Genomic DNA, 20,215 nt, shown 5'->3' with positions numbered 1-20,215 from the left:
ATCCAATTTCTACCAATATTCCCATGATCGTTATCATCATTCACATCTATAATTAGTTTCCAAAGGGATTTCTTATACATCAACTCCTCACATGAACTCCTATGACTTAGGTTGGGCATACAGAAGTCTGGGCTTTGGAGTCACACAGGCCTGGGTTGAAACCCTGGGCCATCACTCTCTGAGCTCATTTTCTCTACCTGTAAATTGGAGATAATAATACTCCAGAAGAGGGGGGAGCCAGTGTGACTCTTGACCTCGGGGTCATGATTTCAAGCCCCCGCATCAGATGTAAAAATTGCTTAAGAAAATAAAATATTTAACAAATAATAATGACACATCAGAGGATTGTTGTGAAGTCTAAATAACATATGTAGAGCTCCCACTATTGACAGGCAAATTAACTGAGGCTCAGAGAACTCGAGGGATTCATACAAGTCATATTCAAGCCCAGGTAGTCTGACCCTAGAGAATTATGTAATAAATACCTAGTACCCACCACTTAGCTTTAAAAAGAACTACCGAAACAAACTGGTCTCCCATGTGTCCTTCCCTAATCCCATTCCCTCTCCTCCTTCCCTCCTTCTCTCCCAGCCTCCACCCCAGGGAACCACTATCCCGCATTTGAAGTTTATTATTCCTATGTTGTTTCTATACTTCTACTCCATATTTATGTATCTGTAAGCAACTCTGGCATTGTTCTACACGCTTTTAAACTTTATATACACAGTATTGGATTGTGCATATCATTCTGAAGCTAGCTTTCTTTTGACTCAATAGTTTTTTTAAGACTTAACCATGTTAATACATGGCGCTCTACTTAATTTAACCTCAGCTTAGCATTCTATTATATGAATATACTGTAACATTATTATTACCCACTCTTTCACTGATATTGAAATGATTTCTAATTTTATGCTATGACAAATGTAATATTGATGCAATGGCCATTCTCATATGTATCTCCTCAATAAACATGAGCAAGAGTTCCTCTAAATTCTTCTTAGATCATAATACATAAGCAGATTGAGTTTTACTCAATCTGGAGTTTCTCCAAAGTGGTTGTCCTAATGTATACTCCCACCAGCAGTGTGCAGTGAACTCCTATTGCTCCACTCCTTCACCAACCCTTAGTACTGTCAGACTTTTAAATGTTTTGACAATCTGATGTGTGTGAAATGTTATTTCATTGTAGTTTTAATCTGCATTTATCTGATTACTAATGAGACTGTACATGTTTTCATATCCTTTTTTAAAAGATTTATTATTTATTTATTTTAGAGAGAGCGTGCAGGGGGGAGGGGCAGAGGGAGAGGGAAAGAGAATCTCGAGCAGACTCCACACCGAGTGCAGAGCCCAACGTGGGGCTCGATCCCATGACCCTGAGATCATGGCTGGAGCCAAAACCAGGAGTCAGATGCTTAACCGACTGCAGCACCCAGGCGACCCACCATGTTTTCATATCTCATTGGCCTATTTTGTGCTTCTGCGAAGAGCCTCTCCATACTCTTTGCACACTTTTATATCGGGATTTTTAAACTGTTGATTTGCGGGAGTTCTTTATAGTGACAAATGTGAAGCTTTTTTATTGAAGTATAGTTGACACACAACGTTCATTAGTTTCAGGTTAGGAAGGCTAAACTTTTGTTTGCTATGCATGTTGCAAATATTTTCTCCCAGGCTTTTGCTTGTTTCGTTGTTTATAAAGACTCCTAATGTAAAGAAGATTTAAATTTTACTGTAGTCTAATGTATTAATCCTTTTCTTCATGGCCATATGGTTTCAATCATATTCCCTTGTCTCTCTGTGTCTTCCTCTGAGCCATTTAAGAACTTCTTTTCTCCCTTGGGCATGACAGGTCACTCTCTTCTTCCTTTGCCTGCAGTGTTTGTCACGTTGACATGTGCCTTCCGCTATGGCCACGATGACTTGGATGTGATTGGTCTGACGTTCCGCAAAGATCTGTACGTACAGGTGCAGCAAGTGTTCCCACCTGAGACCACCAGCCCCCAAGGGTCCCTCACAGTCCTACAGGAGCGACTGCTGCAAAAGCTGGGGGACAATGCCCACCCCTTTACCCTGCAGGTACTGACCCCTCCCCCCAGTCCTGGGCAAGGTTTCCAGGGGAGATTAAGAGGCGAAGCTAAAGAGGGAAAACAAAGGAAGGGGGGCCCTATTTCTCCTGTTTGCTGACCTCTTTCTGATTCCCCAGATGGCTGTTAACCTCCCCTGTTCGGTGACACTGCAGCCAGGGCCTGAAGACGCAGGGAAGGTGAGGTCTGGGTTCCGAGAAAGAGGGAGAAATAGTGCCAGGAAGAGGGACAGGGGGACAAAGGGACAAGACTGGAGAAACGGATAGCTAAAGGATGGGGTCAGGCATTTCCTTAAAGACCCAAGAGGAGAGGCTAGTTGGAAATGAGTTCTCTCTTTGCCCCTGCCCCCTTGCAGGCCTGTGGGATTGATTTTGAAGTGAAGAGTTTCTGTGCTGAAAATCTGGAGGAGAAAATCTCCAAGAGGTAGTCTTTGGTCCTCTCCAAAATCCCTGCCTCCAGCCTGTGCTAGGAAACAGATCTCAATCTCAGGACAGAAAGAGCCCTACTTGTAACCTCCCCATACCGTCGCCACCGACTCGGAGGTCCAGCTCTGATTCTCCTCTGGCTTCTCTTCCTTGCTCCAGGGCAGTCCCAACTTCTCTGGAAAGGGCCCCAAAATAAGTATTTCGGCTTTGCCAGCCCTGTAGTTTCGGTTGCAACTACTCAACTCTGCCATTGTAGTGTGAAAGCAGCCACAGACAGTATGTAAATGAATGAGCTGGGCTGTCTTCCAATACAACTTTATTTATAGACACTAAAATTTGAATTTTACATAATTTCCACATGTCATGAAATATCGTACTTTGACTTTTTTCAACCATTTAAAAATGCAATAACCGTTCTCAGCTTGTGGGCCATCCAAAAACAGGCAGCAGGCCAGATTTGGCCAGTGAGCCATCGTGAGCCGACCCATGGTCTGGATATCTCCATTGACGGTCTAGAGGAATTCTCTGGGGGGAGGCTTTACCCCACCTCCACCCACCCCCACCCCAAGCAAGGACCGGGCCATGGGGTTGGCATGGAAAAGGTCTGTGAGTCCCCAAGGAGATGTTCTGGCTAACCTCTTGGCCTCTACTCAGAGACTCCGTGCGGCTGGTGGTTCGGAAAATACAGTTTGCACCCACGGAGCCAGGCCCTGGCCCCTGTGCCCAGACTACCCACCGCTTCCTTCTGTCAGCTCAGCCCCTACAGCTGCAGGCCTGGATGGACAGGGAGGTTTGTGACCCCCACTTCCTGACCCCTTACCCTGAAACCCCTCCGAAACCCCGATCCCTCACGGATTTCCTACTTGGGTAGACAGAGCCGGAAGCCAGGGCGGCAACAGTGCTAAGGAAACAAGAATCCTAGGTCTTGATCTGGGGGTTCTCCCTCCAACCTTGTGATGAGCCTCTCCCCCTGCTTCAGGTTCACTACCACGGCAAACCCATCTCTGTCAATGTTTCTATCAACAACTGCACCAACAAGGTCATCAAAAAAATCAAGATTTCAAGTGAGCTTCTTTTCCTATTCCCCCTGCACTGGTCCCTAATCTGCGGGCCTTTTTCCAAATCTCTGCCCCACTTACCCAGTCTGCATTCATCTAGACCTTCTCTCTAATGCAGGCTTAGCGAAGGGCCTATCTCTGTTTGCCCACAAGCACATCTTAGTGCACCATGCATAGTGGACCCATGTATCCGGTCACATCTGAGGGCAGTGAGCTGGGGTCTTGAGGATGACGGATTGATTATAGTCCTGTGCTTTTCCTGGCTGTTCAGTTGACCAGATCACAGATGTTGTCCTGTATTCCTTAGACAAGTACACCAAGACCGTGTTCATTCAGGAGTTCACGTGAGTTGGCACCGGGGCCGGGGTCAGAGAGTCAAGGGGTGGGGTGGTGGGAAAAGGGTCGGGGACTGGAGGCAAAGGAGGGGGTTGGGGAAAGAAGGAAGAGGCTAAGAACCCAGGACTGAGGAAGGTCAAGGTGAGGGCTGGTGTAGAGGAGGGGAGGGATTCCCAGGAGAACCAGAGGGTGGATACCCACAAGAGGACCGTCAAAATGCTGAGAGAGGTCAGGGGCATAAGGATTTCCCACTGGAGTGAATTGCTCCCACTCTCCACAGTCGGGACATGCCCGCTCTCTTGGATACTCCAGTAGGTTTGTGGAATTGTGCAAGACAGTCTTGGGAATGAAAGTACACTTAACTGGCAAGCCTTGCCTAAGTTCTTTTCTCCTTTTGAAGGGAGACTATAGCTGCTAACTCCAGCTTCTCTAAGAGCTTCGCAGTCACCCCGCTCCTGGCTGCCAACTGCCAGAAACAGGGCCTGGCGCTGGATGGCAAACTCAAGCATGGTGATACCAATCTGGCCTCTAGCACAATGTAAGCTCAAATGTGATGCCCAACCTCCATTTTCTATCCCCTTACCCATTCTCCATGCTATGTATACAGTTCTGAGCTTTCACTGTTAAGGAAGCCTACCTATTTTTTTTTAAATGTCCCTAGGCCAGTGTTCAGAGACCCCTGCAGGCCTGAGAGCCAACAGGAAGCTAAATAATGCCCATGGGACCAATGCCCAGGCTTAGGTCACAGGCAGCAAGAAAGGAAAAAGCAGTGAGGAAAATTCCCTGTGTTGTATAATATTTCACAGCTCACGAAGGTCATATATATCTATACATATATACATATATCTATGTATATATATATACATACTATTTATAAGAATCACATTAAAGTAGGCTGGATATGTGTTCTTATTCCATTTTACATTTAAGGACCCAGAGAGATGAAGGAACTGGTCCAAGCCCGCATCGCTAGAAAGTGGCAGAGGTGGAAAGGATTCTACCACATGCCGTCTGGCTCTAACACTATGATCTCTCTAGCAAAGACAGAAATGGAGTGAAAAGACTAGGAGATGAGAAATGGAGGAGGATGAGGAGGACCAAAAAAAGGAGAACGATATAATAGGAATTGATAGAATTCTACCCAATCATTCATTTGGCCCTATGTCTTTGGGGGCCCTAGTGCTAGATGCGTCTCCCACCAAAAGCCATCTGCCGCCACCTGATGAGTGCTAATTGTCCCCTGCCCTTCTCCGTGCCTTATCAATCTTGTGGCTATAGATTGTTATTGCTAGAAAGACCCTTAGAAATCATCCAAACAGCATTATTTTATAAAGGATCAGTATTCCAGGGTCATGAAGAGACTTTCCCAGTATCATACAGTTTTCTGTGTCTTATTTTCCAATCAGTGCGTTTTCATGGAGCACCCGTTAACATGCTCATTCCTATGCTAAGCAACGTGGGAGGATACAAGGAAGTTTCAGACAGTCTCTGCCTTCAGGCAATTTATGGCCTAGGTGGGGAACAAAGAGGAACGCAAATGCAGTCTAAAGGTTAAATGTTTATACATGTGGTTCAGATTAGAAATTCAATAGAAGTGAAAAGAAGCCGGCATAGCTGGAGTGGGGTTTCTGGAGGAGACTGAATGAGCTAGATCTTGGGGCACGAGTAGGATCTAGATAGCAACAGAGGAAGGAAAGAGCATTCCAGACTGGGAGCACAGCATGGGCAAAGGCCAGAAGGTGGTTATCTGCAAGGCGTGTTCTGAGCATGGAGAGAGGATGGGTCCCAGGTTGTATCCCAGGTGTTAGGGAGATAGGGCAGAGGAGGTTAGAGGGGCTGGGTGGGGCCAGTTCGTTAAGGGTCGTGAAAGCCACACCGAGTAGTTATACTCAGAGAGATAGGCTCTTGAGCAGAGGGTGACTGGTAAAACTGGTACTTGAGGAACAGAAATGTGATTTCAATGAGTAGGAGAGATGAGCATGGAAGGCCTGTTAGAAAAGGTGCACAGGGAGGGACTGAGGGACTGAATGCATTACTCCCCATCCCCCCAACAAACACACAACAATGACTACTACCACCTCCAGTCTTCAACCTGGAATGAACAAGGAGCTCCTGGGGATCCTGGTGTCCTACAAAGTGAAAGTCAACCTGATGGTGTCTGGTGGAGGGTGAGTGAGGGTTCATGGTCTGTCTGGGCAGGGGCCGGGGAACCACTTCTGTTTTCTTCCCTGGCTGGCCTGACCCAACCAAGCTGTTCCCCACCCCTTCTCCCAGACCAGTTTCCCAAACCTGTGAGACCAGTGAGCAAGCCACCTTCCCTTCCAGAAACCTATTCTGTGGCTGAGTTGGCCTTATGATCCCTTATCCCCCAGGAAAACTAGGTTGCCACTTTCCATTTCCAGCTGCTAATTTTACGGTGTCATTCTACCCTCAGCATCCTAGGTGACCTGATAGCCAGGTAACAGACGCTATGGGGAAGCTGTGGGGGGAGGGGACGGAGAAAGAAGGGGAGGATGAGGAGCTAAGGAGACTGAAAGAGCTCCAAAGGAGAGTCTGAGGACATCCCAGGGACCAGAAAACCGAGGGGGAGAGGTTCAGGGAGTGGCCTCGGTGGGAGATATGTGACTCTCCCTTGGGATCCTTGCAGTGATGTTGGTGTGGAGCTGCCCCTGATCCTGATGCATCCAAAGCCGTCACACGGTGAGTGACCAGGTGGCACTGATAGGAATGGTGGGCCTGAGTGTCGGGGACCAAGCAGTTCTGATCTCAGGAATCAAGGACTGGCTGTTTGGGTAGAGAATGTATAGCAATAGGCAGGTTGGGTTCCTAGGTTTTCAGTGTGTGTGTGTGTGTGTGTGTGTGTGTGTGTAAGTTGGGGGAGGGGAGGGAGGAGGGGGTTAAAAAGGGAGGGGGAAGAGAAATGAGACATTTCTTCATGGAACTGAAGCTTCACCTCCATTCTTCCCTCCCTCTCCACGCTTGCTCCAGAGGCTGCAAGGTAAGGAAATGTGAGGCCTGGAAGCCCCATCTCCCTTTCCCCATTGCCACCCTCCATTTTGTGATGATGGAAATGTTAAAAATGCTTCCCTGGAGTGGTGCTTTCAATACTGTGCAGTGGAAACATGGTTTAGCTTCGTGTCATAGTTCAGTGCTTTTCATACACACTCCACCCCCTGCTCTTCTCAGAAGCCTCCTTCCCCCTCATCCCTTCCATTTTTTTTTCCTTCGCCCCCCCTTCCGTCTTTCATTCTTCGATCCCCTCCCTCTTCCCCACCCTCCATTCTTATTTCCTCTCCAGCACTCTGGGTGGGTGTGTGGGGACTTTTGTTTTGGGAGACCCGGGAGGGAGCGAAGGGAAACAAGCCAGAGTGGTCGATTGATCGGGTTGAGGGGGGTAGCTCCCCAGAGGTGGCTTTAGATCTGAGTTGGGAAGCAGAGAAGGGGTCACTTTTCTGGGATCACAGGAAGCGAGTGAACAGGGACGATGCCCAGAATGTTGTTCCTAATCCTGCATTCCCCTCTGCTGCTTTGCAAGCTCTGAGGACATAGTCATTGAGGAGTTTACTCCGCAGGAGCACCGCGGGGAGGAGAGCCAGGAGGCTGTGGCAGAGGGGGATGAGGGAAGCTGAGCACCTCGCTCTAGTGCTTCTGGGCGGGAGCCCCACTGTAATGCTCTAATAAATCAGCTTGTCCAAGACGTGCCTGGCAATCTCTTTGGTATTTCCTTCTCCGGGAGGGTGATGGCACTACAGAGAACAGCACCCTCTGCCCCCGTCAGTGACAATTCTGTAGCATGTGCTACATGCTAAGAGCCTAAGCAAGCCCCGACTTCCCTCTGGCAGGCCACCCGCCCTCTGTGGGTCCTTCAACTTTCCCTCTGGGCCCTGGCTATCCCTGCCCCCACCCTACCACGGCAGCACCCCCACCACCCTACTGCCATGATCACCCGCCGCTCCAGGCAGGGCCTGAGGGGGGCGTGGCCGTGCACCCAGGCCTGGGGCAGAGAGCAAGGTGATGAGCAGAAGGACAGAGAGCACACCATCCACCTGCCGCGATGTATACCCTTGCACGCAGGGCCCACGGCGAGGCCAGAGGCTTCTCCTGGAAACCATTAAGATGGTCTCTGCACAAATCCAAACTCATGTGCCTGGGGGAGCAGAGCGAGGGGGGTATCTGGGTGGGGCTTTGGAGATAGGGAGGCGTGTTGGTATGGAGTGTGGGGAGAGTTTTGGGGGCAGGGGGGAACAATTTCCTCCTCCTCGCTCAGGGTGATGAGGGGCCTACTTAACCCACCTCACAGTGGGGAAGATACCCCTCCTCAAGGGCTTCCTGTACTACACCTTCAACTGCACCTGCCAGGTGAGCCCACCACCAAGGCATCACACGGTACATTTTTGCCCCCTCCTCTGCCAACTCCCCTAGGGATTCTTATCAAGGTGATCTATTGTAAGCGTTGAGAAGTTGAGCCAGGACAACCTGCTCAAGGGCCATTCCCCACTTCTGGGTCTAAGACTGCTTGGTATTGGAAGTAGAGGAGGGGTGCAGAGTATCTGACTCTGGGTTGCAGGCGATCGTGGAAATCGACTTCCTAAGATCATACGCTTGGGAGGACCAAATACTGAGTGTTTACTCTCATATCACTAACCCTATACCTCAGCCCCTGAGGCCTAGTCATTAATGGTAAGGCAGCACCATCTTGGATTACCTGTGGATAAAGCAGGGGAAGAAAAATATGGAGCCTCCCCAAATGGCCAAACCCTGCTTTGTTTCTCGTTTCTCTGCCTTCGTCTAATCTCCACCTGTAACACGAAGTCCAAAAGGCTTTGAATCCTTAAGTTGGCTGCTCTACAGGGTCTTTCTTAATCAAAACAGTACATTGAGATTGGATCTGTCCTAGGATGGTAGGCCGCTTGCTTTGTGGCCATAGCAGCCACTTTGCAGAGACACGGTTTCCTTGATACTTTGTGGTTTGCCTTTTCAGTTCTAGCCTTTAAAAGGTACGTTTCTTTCCCTTCTAAACATTTTTTTAGAAGATTTTGTTTGTCAGAGAGAGAGAGCACAAGCAGGGGGAGTGACAGGCAGAGGGAGAAGCAGGTTTCTCCGCTGAGCGGGGAGCCCGATGCGGGCCTCGATCCCAGGACCCTGGCTGGGATCATGACCTGAGCCGAAGGCTTTACCAACCGAGCCACCTAGGCGTCCCTCTAAACATTTTCTTATGCAGGTTCAGCGGCAGCTATGGGACACGGTTGGCCAAGAGTGCTTTTGCAGCCTAAATTTCTAGCTACACACATGATTCAACTGTTGTAGTGGCTGGTCTAGGACTTCACAAGTGGGTGTTATGCCATGTTTTATTTGAAAAAGGGATTGAGGGAAACAATAGGGAGGTTGGTAAGACTAGCAGAGAGGAAGGACAGGTACGTTATTCTCTCTAAACCTCTACTAAATGTTTCAACTCTCCACAACACATTCTCTTGTAGACATCAATGCTTCCAAGGAGGCACGTTAAGTGGGTAGATGTAGGAGCAGAAAGACGTGGTATCATCATCGTGTTAGTGGGTAACAACACTGATCAGAACAACAAAAGGTAAGGTGTAACTACAACTTCTTCTGGCACACCTAGAGCTCAATCCCTATGGGGAGGGTCTACTGTGCTGTGTTTACATGGGAGGAGTTTACCAGTTTCAGGGAACAGTAAGGTGATGGGTTCAAGGCTTCTACGGTTCGTGTCCTGGGGAGGCATCATTACACCTCAGAAGGATCCGTCCCTATTCACTTTGAGTTACCACTTACCACTATCTGGTCCCTTCTATCATTTCTCATTTGTCAAGTCTCTGCAGATAACAGGGAAGGAAAAATCCAGAGCCCTCAATGTGATGTTTGAAACCAGTGCCCAAACCGGTTATAATGTGGAATATGTAATACTCATTTCTCTTTATGATACTTCCGTTGAACTATTCTCTCTAGCTACCCTCCACTGCTCACTCTTTTGGATAATTTTGCCTTGTCCTATCTTGGGGTGGGTACAAGGTTCATTTCCCCATCATGCAGTAAAAAGGCCTGGAATTGTCTCTGAATCTGGCCTTTTGTGCACACACGCATGCGCACGCGCACACACACTCACAGCTATTCCAGCACATGGCTTCTGCCCTTCCAACCAGAATTCATTTCCAATGAAGAGGAGTATCCTTTCTCCCAGCTTTGCTGGGCTAGGGAGTGTAATGCAGAGAAGGCAGACTTCCTTTGCTGAGTTTAAGGCCAGGCCTGACTGATATTTAAGGGAAAATGGGACTAACCTCAGCCAACAGTAGCTCCCTGGTCTGCCTTCAGGCAAAAGAGGTAAGATCAGAATTCTTCTTGTTTCCTAGAAGCTACTCCCCTGGTAGTTGAGATTTAACCCCAGCTACATCCCTCTTAACTTAACACACACTTCAGTGGTTGAAATCCAACTGGAGCCTTCCACAAAGTCAGGCATCAAAAGCCATTGTTCCTATTGATAACTTGGTCTCTATCTAATTTGATTTTATTGCATTTGGGCTTCCCAGTAATCCATCTCCTTCACCCTCAGATTTAAGGTTTAAATACTTGGCTACTGGGGTGCCTGGGTGGATCAGTTGGTTAAGTGTCTGCCTTCGGCTCAGGTCATGGTCCTGGGGTCCTGGGATCGAGCCCTGCATCAGGCTCCCTGCTCAGCATGGGGGGGGGGGGTCTGCTTCTCCCTTGCCCCCTGCCCCTCCCCCCTGCTTGTGTTCTCTCTCACTCTCAAATAAATAAAAAATCTTTAAAAATAAATACTTGGCTACTTACTAAGGTTTCATATGATTCCTGAACTTAGGAGTAAAAGAGACTCCCCGAGGGCCACCTGGCTGGCTCAGTCAGTGGAGCATGTGGTTCTTAATGTCAGGGTCGTTGAGTTCCAGCCCCGCGATGGGTGTGGAGTGTACTTAAAATAAAAAAATTTTAACAGAACCCCTGAAAATGCTATCGTTCTTTCTTGACTGCGTCTCGCAGCTGTGGGGTGGAAAGTTATTGCAGGGCCCAGGAATCCCACCTTACCTTCTCTGACTGCTAAAAGCCATCTATAGGGGATGCAGTCCTACAGCAGCTGGGATACCTCAAAGGCGGAAACAGTTCATTCCCCGTGTTTTCTTATCTACACCCTCAATAAATGACTGGTCCTTTTGCCTCAGCCTGTTATTGCTTGTCTTCTCCATGCTATGCCTGGACCTTTACAATGCAATTGCATCATGCTAGTGTCCCAACAAAGACCCATTCTAGGTACCTCAAAGTGAGAACCAATTTAGGGTAGGAGGCTTTTGGCCTCTTAGGCCCATGGCACCTAGCTGGGGCTTTTTACATTTACCACACTTCTTAGATGAGCTGTTTTAAAACCCGTTAACAGCAGGCAGAGTCTTGGACCTCAACATTCAGCAGACTCAGGCAATATGCCTTTGGGCAAGTATCTCAGCCTCCAGTTTTTCCATATGGCCACTGGGGGGCAGCACAGCAAATAGGGGCAAGTATCTCAGCCTCCAGTTTTTCCATATGGCCACTGGGGGGCAGCACAGCAAATAGGAGCACAGAATGGGAACAGGATTTCCCAGGAAGCAGACTACCTCTGCCTCTACTCACAAGGATGTAGCTACGGGAGAACAGCGCATAGTAAAGCTGAGGTGGGATTTATAGAGAGAGCCAGAACTTCCTCATAGCGATATACTATTTAGAACTGTTTCCCACATTTGAAGACTTTTTTTTTTTTTTTAAACTCAAGATTCCCAGGTTAGACCCCAGAACAACAGAATCACTCTCCAGGGGCAGGGCCTTGGAAATACATTATTTAAGCTTCCCAGGATTCTTTCAAGGCAAATTGGGGACTTTCATCATGGGGGCACTTCACCCCGTACCTCATTAGAAACCATTCTATTCTGAATGGGTATTTCAGAGATGCCAATGGAAAGGGCATAAGGTGTGGCCTGGAATGGCTAACAGTAGACTGGTAACAAAGACGGTGGCAGGTCATCTGGGGGCTGGGGTGGAGAAAAGGGGGAAAGTCAACAGTACCACTCAGCCTACAAGCTGGAAGTTGGGAACCAATTTCTTACTGCTGTCCCTGAAAGGAATGCATCCAAGCCTCTCCCTTCATTTGTGTTCCAGATCAAAGATTCTGGGGAAGAAGGCAATTATATTAACACCACCTCCCTGCAGAGAAATGCCCAAAGCTCAAGAGCGAAGGGGCACGGTGTCTTCTAGTATCCCCCCTCACCCTATACCATTCCTCAGTTACACTGAAGTTAAGGTTCCTGGGCCTCCCTGATGGACTGGCCAGATACAGTTGTGAGGGAGGTAGAGGGTTGCTCCTACTTCCACTGGCACCTCTCTTTGCAAGAGCTTTTATTTTTGCCTCAATAGCATTTAAAACCCAGTCAGTATCATCCAAAAGTCACACCGACATTTCCTCAGCATTGCCTTTTACTATTTTGGGGGAGAGAGGATAGGAGGGAGTTGGGGGGGGGCAGTCCCAGGGAGTCTCCGGAGTGATTTGAGACTGGTAGTACAATGAAGGGATGAGATGGAAGGCCCCCAGGATCCTTTTTGCTATTGATTTCTAGACTCTGATGAACATATGACACGTGTGTTAACTGGCTAGCACGTGGTATTCAATAAACGTCAGTTGCCTCAAGATTCTTTTTTCTATTGATTTCTAGACTCTGATGAACATGATATGACACGTGTGTAGTTGTCTAGCATGTGATATTCAATAAATGTCAGTTGCCTTTTCTAGCTGGGCTCTCCACAGGCTATACCTAGGTATCTCCATCCTTCCCGTTTCAGGGAATGAATGAAGCTCACCTACAGAACGAGGGAACAAGGAGTACAGTACGCTCTGGGTAATGCAGCTGGCTAGCTGGCTTGGTGGCAGGGACTCAGTGTCCCCATCTTCCCCACGCCACTCTGCCAGGGTGGGGCTGAGAGTTGAGGTTCCCAAGAGGCTTCCCTGAGGCCTAACCAGCTTGTCCTAGAAGATTCCCTGTGGAGGGCTATGGACTGCAACTCTCTAGTGTACAGTCCTCTCTTTCTGACGATGATAATCTGGGGAAAGGAGAAAAGAAAAGGACAGACAAGAACAGGTTACTTTCAGGCCTGCGCTCCCAATTCCCCATCCCCAACTTGGGGGGTGGAGGCTTTAGTAATCAGTATTTAAAGAGTTCCTACCCAGAGCCCCACCAGGTAAATGAAAAAGAGAGTGGCACTTACTGTAGGGAAAGAAGCGGACACGCATGCTGATTTCGCGGGCTGTCTTCAGGATCTCAACAGCCTGGAAGGAACACAGCAGCTTGTACAAATGAAGATACAAGCCAGGACAGTATCATAACAGGAGAAGAACAGTTTGCTACTCTAACCTTCGGGGTTACTATTAGCTTCCTCCTCCTGATGGACCTCCTGAGCAGAAACTCCTTCTTACCAAGTTACAGACCAGGCTAATCCTGTCCAACCTTTCCTACCCGGGATGGCTTCTCGCTTCACCACAGCCCAGATGCTGTGCTCACCTTACTGTGCTCAATGTCTTGGAAATCCACATCATTCACAGCTAGGACTTGGTCCCCTTCCTGAAGTCCTGCCCGATGTGCATCCGAGTCGGGAATCACCTATTGGTAAGGAGAAAATAGATTGAGGCGAGAGAATTTCAAAGGCTGTAAGTGAAATTAAGTGCTATTCAAATGTAAGGTGCTAGCGTGTGTGTGTGTGTGTGTGTGTGTGTGTGTGTGTGTGTGTGTGAGAGAGAGAGAGAGAGAGAGAGAGAGAGAGAGAGAGAGAGAGAGAGACAGTGTAGGGAAACAGATGGTTTGCCGGGTGAGAAGTTTTAAATGGGAAAGGGTGTCCCCATGATGCCCCTTCTGTAGGTCTATTGTATCATTCTTCTCCCAGACCTTTGGACACCAGGGTTCTGCAATCTGGTAATTTAACAAAGGGAACTAGCAATCCATATTGCCTACCAGGCACACATACCTTGGAGATAAAGATGCCTAGCTGGGAGGCCTTTCCTCCTCGGATATTAAATCCCAACTGTAAGATAAGAGCACAGAAGGGGGGTTCAATATAGATCACGCACACAAGAACATCTAATAGCATCACTGTATGATAGCTTGGCTTATGTGTTCCTCAGAGAGAAGTCAGAAGTTGTGGAAGTGGTATCTCAGATTTTCTGCCCAGTAAAGTTTCCTTACCTCCCTACTTGCTTTCCCATCCATCCCCCCAACCACTGTCAACTTCTGGACCTGGTACAGACAAAGCTAGCCTGGAATAAGACGCAATTGTTCTGGAGCTCCTGGGTGGCTCAGTCGGTTAAGCATCTGCCTTCGGCTCAGGTCATGATCTCAGGATCCTGGGATGGAGCCCCGCATTGGGCTCCTTGCTCACTGGGGAATCAGCTTCTTCCTCTCCCTCTGCCCCTCCTACTTGTGTGTGCGCATGCTCTCTCTTTCTCTCTCTCTCAAATAAATAAATAAAATCTAAAAAAAAAAACACAAAAACACAATTGTTCCATAAGCTCACCTGAGCTCCAGGGGGTTTCTTCAGTGTGACAATTCGGGGCAGAAACTGGGTCAACTCATTGTTGTAGTCTGGGTGATATACCCTCTGCAAGACACAGCAACCCCAGAAATCTTACTACCAGCCTTAGATTTTATACCCACCTTCATCTGGACTACAAATGCATCACCTTAAAGTCAGGAAAAGGTGTGGTCATGGGCTTCGTTGTTAAGTAGAACAGATAACGCTGTCCAAATGGGTAGATGGATAGCATGGGGAAATGTTAGCAGCCCAGTAGCTCCCCACCTCTTTACCTTGAAAGAATAGAAACTAGGGCTCTGAATTTCCAGAATTCTATGGTGTGAATGGACTCTGGCAGGCGGATTCCATTAGAAGTTCCCAAAGGGCCCAGTTGTTCAGAATCCAACTTCTGGGTCCCCTGGCTATAACAAAGGCTAGAATTCATCCTCCATTGAGCTTTCTAACCCTGCCATCATCCTACCTTTCATATACCATCTCATGCCCACAAGGATAAATCCCCTACTTAAGCATTCCCACCTCATGAGGTGGGATCCATGCTGGGGGATTCTCATAGGCAGGCAGGAAGACCACGGGGTAGTCATCATAAGGAATCCGGCTGTCCATCTCCAGCAAGGCCCTGGAATGGAAGGAAGGGTGAATCGAAGCTGATAAAAAACGGTTCAAAAGGGTCAGCAGTCCAGCAAGTTTCAAAAAACAATCCCACTCCATCCTGAGGCTGTCGGTCTATCGGCTCAGTCCACTTCCTGGTGATAGAGGCTGAGAGAGAGAAAGAAGAAAAAAGATGGAAGAAAACAAGTAACTTTGCTGAACACCTGGATGCCAAGCAACCTGTTAGTTACTCCATAGAGACAATCTCCTTTCTCACAACAATCCTGCAAAATAGATGTTACCGTCTTCATTCCAGGGAAGAGGAAATCAGGAGCGTCTAATTTCCGAAGTCCAAGAGAGGGCTGCCTCCAACTATCCATAGGGACTCGGGGCAAGGCACCGCCCCACATTCCCTAGATGAGATCAGTAATGGTGGGGGTCCCCAGAACGACCCCTCCTTCACCGCCAGCCACCTTCCAGGTCCCCGCCCCGCATTCTGCTGGAGTCCGGCGCACAAGCCGCGGTCCGCGCCATACCGCCTCACCCACCCGCAGGCCGCAGGAACCTCAGGCTCCGCTCACCGCCAATACAGTCTGGAAACCGGAAGCGGATGCTCGGGTGGGTCGGAAAGGGCGGGCTCAGGGTGCGGCGCACAGGTCCTCCCCTTCCTAACGCGTATTCCTGCGCGCGCCGACGTGCGTGCTCTGCCAGCAATCTGTCTGCGCTCCGATTGGCTGGCGCCTCAGGGACCGATTTGAAACTTGGCGGTTAAAGCTCCGGTTGGGACAGGGCGGCGGGAGACCGGGGAAGGGACGTTTAGTTCGGTGAGTTAAGGGAGCACACCTTAGCTCAGGATCTGCCTTTCCCGGGACGCTGGGGTTTTGGTTCTTTGTCGTCATCTCCGCTGGGGGTTTCCTTTTCATTTCAGACTCCACTTCGCTCTCTTCAGAGCGTAGGGCTTGACGGGCTGTCCGGTCGTGGCCAAGTCTGAGGGACAGTGACTCTCCGGAGGCAGCGATCCCGCTGGGACGGGGAGGCTGCCACCGCTACCGCTGAGTTCCGTAACCCATCCCACCCTCCAGGGCGGGCCGGAACTCCCACCCCTCCCAACCTACCAAGATTCATCAGCAAGTATCTTTTCTTTTTTCCCCCCCGCAGAGACGGTGCTGCGATAGGATCATGAAGGAAGAGGTGAAGGGAATTCCTGTAAGAGTGGCACTGCGATGTCGCCCTCTGGTCCCCAAAGAGATTAGTGAGGGCTGCCAGATGTGCCTTTCCTTCGTACCCGGGGAGCCTCAGGTGCGTACGAGAGTCCTGGGCCTGCCTCTGAACAGCTGGGGCCAAATGGCAGGGGCGTGGTCTCGCCTTTCAAGTTTTCTTACTCCTTGTCCCTTGCCTTCTCTAGGTGGTGCTTGGTACTGACAAATCCTTTACCTACGATTTTGTGTTTGACCCCTCTACGGAACAGGAAGAGGTCTTCAATACAGCAGTAGCACCGCTCATAAAAGGCATATTTAAAGGTAAGGCTATTTAATTCTTCCACCGGTTCTCGAGCATATGTTTTGTGTCAGCCATTGTACATGGGTGCTGCAAATAGGGGAATAGATGAAACATGAATCCTGCCTTCAAAGAACCCAGAGCCTGGGAACTAACTCAGTATCATTTGCGAAAATCTGTACCCTTGATGCTAGTTTTATACTGTATTTGCTTTCTGTGGTTCAGCCCATCTTTGACTTGTATATATATTTTTGTTGGTTTGTCCTGGAACTTCATTCAGTTCTAAGCTCTTTCATGGGTGCTGAAGATGATCAGTTTGCCAACCTACTTAAGGCCCAGGTACTCTGAAGCCTGTTGAGGATTCAGAGAAAAGTTACATAGCTTCCATGCCCTGGAGGAGTTCAAAGTCTAGGAGTGGGAGTGGTAGTAGATGACTACATACATAATTTTAAGTACATAAAAAATTTTAACCTTTTTGCACTTATCTTTAAGAAAAAATATTTTAAAAGTTAAAAATACACAAAAGAGTAAGTCCTGCTATAGAAGTAGCACTGCTTTCCAAGTGTTATGAAAACCAAAAGGATGGCACTAACTCTGCTTGGGGGATTAGGGGTGAATTTCACAGCATGGGGAACCTTTGAGTGAGATCTTGGATGATGAATAGAATTCTTTTAGGTGAAGAAGAATATTTCCTAAAACCCCTGAGTACTCTGACCAGTTAATAATCTTTATTGAAGAAGCTAAGACTTTAGTGTTGTTGAAGACCATAGCAGTATAGTAGGGTTCTAAAGAAGGGAGCAGTGCCTCAGAGATGTTTAATTATTGTTATTCCAGTACAGAGGTTATTCAGGATTCAAAGCAGAGGTCTATGTAAAAGAAGTTGAACCACGGCACACCAGTCCCTTAAAGATAAAAGACACATTTGTACATTATGTAGTCTTACTTTGCATCGAAAGAAAAATGCTTTCCAGCAATATCTCTAAGTGAACTTCCAGCGTCTATTTAAATTTTTTTTCCTTTGATAGGGAACTCACTGACTCACAAGGTGGTCCCATTGATTGAATTTTGGACAACTCCAAATGCACTAGATTATATAGAGATGAAATTTGCTTCCCTATAATTTCTACCCAGTGATGTTAGTTCATCCCTCTAGGCAAATTCACATATTTTTCCCACTTTTTAAAATGATGTTATGGCTCAGGACACACTGAACACTTTGTTTCAAACTTTTAAAATATTAAAGCAATAATGTCAAACTTAGAGAAATGTTGCAAGAACAGCATAAAAAACTTTTTTCCTGAATCATTTGAGATGGATTGTTGACCTGATGCCTCCTGAATACTTGAGTGTATATTTGCCACACTCAAGGACTTCCTCCTACATAACTACAGTATAAGCATATAAGCATCAAAATCATGAAATTAGCATTGCTACATTACTACCATCTAGTCCTCAGACTTTGTTCAGGTTTCACCAGTTGTCCCAATAACATCCTTTAGAGTAAAAGAACCTGGTTCAAAAGCACTTGTTATATTTAGTTTTGCTGTCTCTTTATAGTCTCTTTCATTCTAAAGTTTTTTCAGTCTTTTTTTTTTTTTTGTGATCCTGACTCTTAAAGACCAGTTGTTTTGTAAACTGTTTATCAATTTTGGTTTGTCTGATGTTTACTTAATGACTGGATTCAGGTTGTATATCTGTACCAGGAATATCACAGAAATGATGCTGTATTCTTCCCATTGAATCCTATCGCCAGCACATGATGATTTGTTTCATTACTGCTGGTGTTCATTTTGATTATTCGATTACAGTGTTATCTGCCAGGCTTCTCCACTATAAAGTTAATCTTTTCCCTATTTACACATTTGGAAGACAATTATGTGATTCTGCCTAAGTCTCTTCTAATTAACCATCCCTGTCTCCTTCAGCTATTCTGGAAACAGTATGGTTTCCAGACCCTTCATTATCTGGTCATCTTCCTCAGAATGTTGCTTCACAGCTCAGTAAGAGCACTATAGTTCTATACTTTTATCTTAACTTGGGAATCTGAGAATTAAATTATAGTCTTTAGAGGAATATGAAGTAGATAGTGATTCCAATATATATGTTTGGTTAACATTGCTCTCAGTTGCAAAGACACAGCCAATATTTTCAACATCATCCTCTTGTACTCTGAATTCCCAATACCAGAGAGCCCTGAATATTTTGGGGAAAGTACTGAAACTTGGTTTCCCCAGTTATTACTATGTACACATATCTGTGGTATTGTAGAAGATTATGGAATATTATTCTTTTGCCTCATGGTCATGCCAGGTGATACTAGCTATTTATTACAGTGAAAATCTTGATGTAACATCTTATGATCTTTCAGAATATCAAGGAAGGTCTTCATTTAGACAAACAAGTTCTTTTAAAAAAAAAAAGTGCCAAGGAGCCTGATAATATGGTCCAGATGCAGTCTGAGAGTTTAGATAAGGAGTGGATGCTTTCACTGATCGTAAAAATCAACTTTGTTGCCTTTTCAGATGAAGACTGGTCATCAAAAACATATATGTTGGAATCCCTTCTATTTATGCAACTTCTAAGACTTTCATTTAATTCCCATAATTTAGAATTGCTAAAAGTAGAATTATAAAGCTCTGAATGGCTTTTTGGCAGTGAGTCGGCCACCTTCATTATCTCAGTCTTATCTTTAAGTGTTTTACTTCCTAGCTTTTAAGGGCAATGAAGAGGGGCACACATTCTGGGGCTGGTATTTTTCTTCTTTGCTGGTTTGGAGAAATGCAAAATCCTGGCATGCATATAAGTTTTCTCTGTGTCTGCTATTCCTAAGAGACCCCTGTCTTAAGAGAGCAGTCTCAATTTTGTTGCAAGTAATTGCTGAAGGAAATGGTGTATATTGATTGGATGAAAATATTTGAGTACCACTATGCATGTGATTTCTATTTTGCCAGGATACAATGCAACCGTCCTGGCCTATGGGCAGACTGGCTCTGGAAAAACCTATTCAATGGGAGGTGCATACACCGCAGAGCAAGAGAATGAACCAACAGTTGGGGTCATTCCTAGGGTAATACAATTGCTCTTCAAAGAAATTGATAAAAAGAGTGACATCGAATTTACTCTGAAAGTGTCATACTTAGAGGTAAATGATTTATCTTTAATTATACTGAATTCAAATGTATCTTTGGATAGAAAAAATAAATCCAAATTGAGTTTTTTCCTGGCATGACTCAAATTAGTAAATTGCATTTTTAGTAAATTACATTTTAATAAATTGATAGAGAAAATTTACTGGCTCAGTTGGAGCTGGCTCCGGCCCAGTTCTTTTCTTGTCAGAATAGTCTGTTTAATCTGATTGTTGGAGGAGTTGGCATTGCTGCATAAAAAGATGATAGGAGTTCTTTAATTCCAATTTGGCCTCTGCTGCTGATTCCCTGTAGCGTCTGCAGAAAAATATTTGATTTTCCTTTACTGTTTTGAGGCCTGAGTGATAATGCTTCTACTTCAGGAAGAATGTTATAAAAAATGGGTGAAGTATTGAGCTGTGTGATAATAGAATGTGTTTATTCAACAGATGTTATTGAATACCTACTGTGTTACAGGGCCTGCTCTAGGTACTTGGAATATATCCGTGAACAAAACATAAAAATCC

The 20,215-nt window shown here is 46.7% G+C and overlaps 3 protein-coding genes across 7 annotated transcripts in view; 2 read left to right on the top strand and 1 right to left on the bottom strand.

Annotated features, from left to right (window-relative positions):
- PDZD11 (PDZ domain containing 11) overlaps positions 1 to 15,094 on the bottom strand; it is a 28,398-nt gene extending 13,304 nt beyond the window's left edge. The window contains exons 1-6 of one of the 3 annotated variants that reach the window (XM_081808723.1): positions 14,995 to 15,094; positions 14,461 to 14,544; positions 13,915 to 13,971; positions 13,455 to 13,553; positions 13,162 to 13,222; positions 1,978 to 2,690 (exon numbers count right to left, since the gene is read on the bottom strand). In XM_081808723.1, coding sequence (XP_081664849.1) covers positions 2,593 to 2,690; positions 13,162 to 13,222; positions 13,455 to 13,553; positions 13,915 to 13,971; positions 14,461 to 14,544; positions 14,995 to 15,081 — 486 coding nt within the window. In that variant the 5' untranslated portion in view covers positions 15,082 to 15,094 and the 3' untranslated portion in view covers positions 1,978 to 2,592. Of the gene's footprint in view, positions 1 to 1,977; positions 2,691 to 12,357; positions 12,997 to 13,161; positions 13,223 to 13,454; positions 13,554 to 13,914; positions 13,972 to 14,460; positions 14,545 to 14,994 lie in introns of those variants that run through there. The other 2 variants (XM_031019581.2, XM_081808724.1) reach the window with 2 other exon arrangements.
- Positions 1,639 to 7,538, top strand: ARR3 (arrestin 3). Its single transcript, XM_081808730.1, has 12 exons — positions 1,639 to 2,082; positions 2,210 to 2,269; positions 2,446 to 2,513; positions 3,170 to 3,305; positions 3,495 to 3,579; positions 3,845 to 3,917; positions 4,310 to 4,447; positions 5,994 to 6,077; positions 6,344 to 6,367; positions 6,557 to 6,609; positions 6,898 to 6,907; positions 7,445 to 7,538. Exons 1-12 carry the CDS (start codon positions 1,774 to 1,776, stop codon positions 7,536 to 7,538), a joined length of 1,134 nt encoding a protein of 377 aa, XP_081664856.1. The 5' UTR covers positions 1,639 to 1,773.
- Positions 15,095 to 15,763: 669 nt separating the features above from the next.
- Positions 15,764 to 20,215, top strand: part of KIF4A (kinesin family member 4A) — a 115,387-nt gene continuing 110,935 nt past the window's right edge. The window contains exons 1-5 of one of the 3 annotated variants that reach the window (XM_081808716.1): positions 15,835 to 15,890; positions 15,995 to 16,122; positions 16,225 to 16,365; positions 16,472 to 16,586; positions 19,515 to 19,705. In XM_081808716.1, coding sequence (XP_081664842.1) covers positions 16,246 to 16,365; positions 16,472 to 16,586; positions 19,515 to 19,705 — 426 coding nt within the window. In that variant the 5' untranslated portion in view covers positions 15,835 to 15,890; positions 15,995 to 16,122; positions 16,225 to 16,245. The other 2 variants (XM_081808714.1, XM_081808715.1) reach the window with 2 other exon arrangements.

This window comes from Leptonychotes weddellii, chromosome X (genome assembly GCF_054177405.1).
Source record: "Leptonychotes weddellii isolate Sample4059 chromosome X, ASM5417740v2, whole genome shotgun sequence".
NCBI classification, from domain to species: Eukaryota; Metazoa; Chordata; class Mammalia; order Carnivora; family Phocidae; genus Leptonychotes; species Leptonychotes weddellii.
The sequence above is the reverse complement of the archived record's forward strand: the minus strand, read 5'-3'. Positions and strand labels throughout refer to the sequence as shown.

Coding starts and splice junctions, on each gene's coding strand:
- ARR3 (XM_081808730.1), top strand. CDS start 1,774: ATGGTTTCAATCATATTCCCTTGTCTCTCTGTGTCTTCCTCTGAGCCA. Junction 3,306..3,494: donor AGGCCTGGATGGACAGGGAG/GTTTGTGACCCC, acceptor CCCCTGCTTCAG/GTTCACTACCACGGCAAACC. Junction 3,580..3,844: donor CAAAAAAATCAAGATTTCAA/GTGAGCTTCTTT, acceptor CTGGCTGTTCAG/TTGACCAGATCACAGATGTT.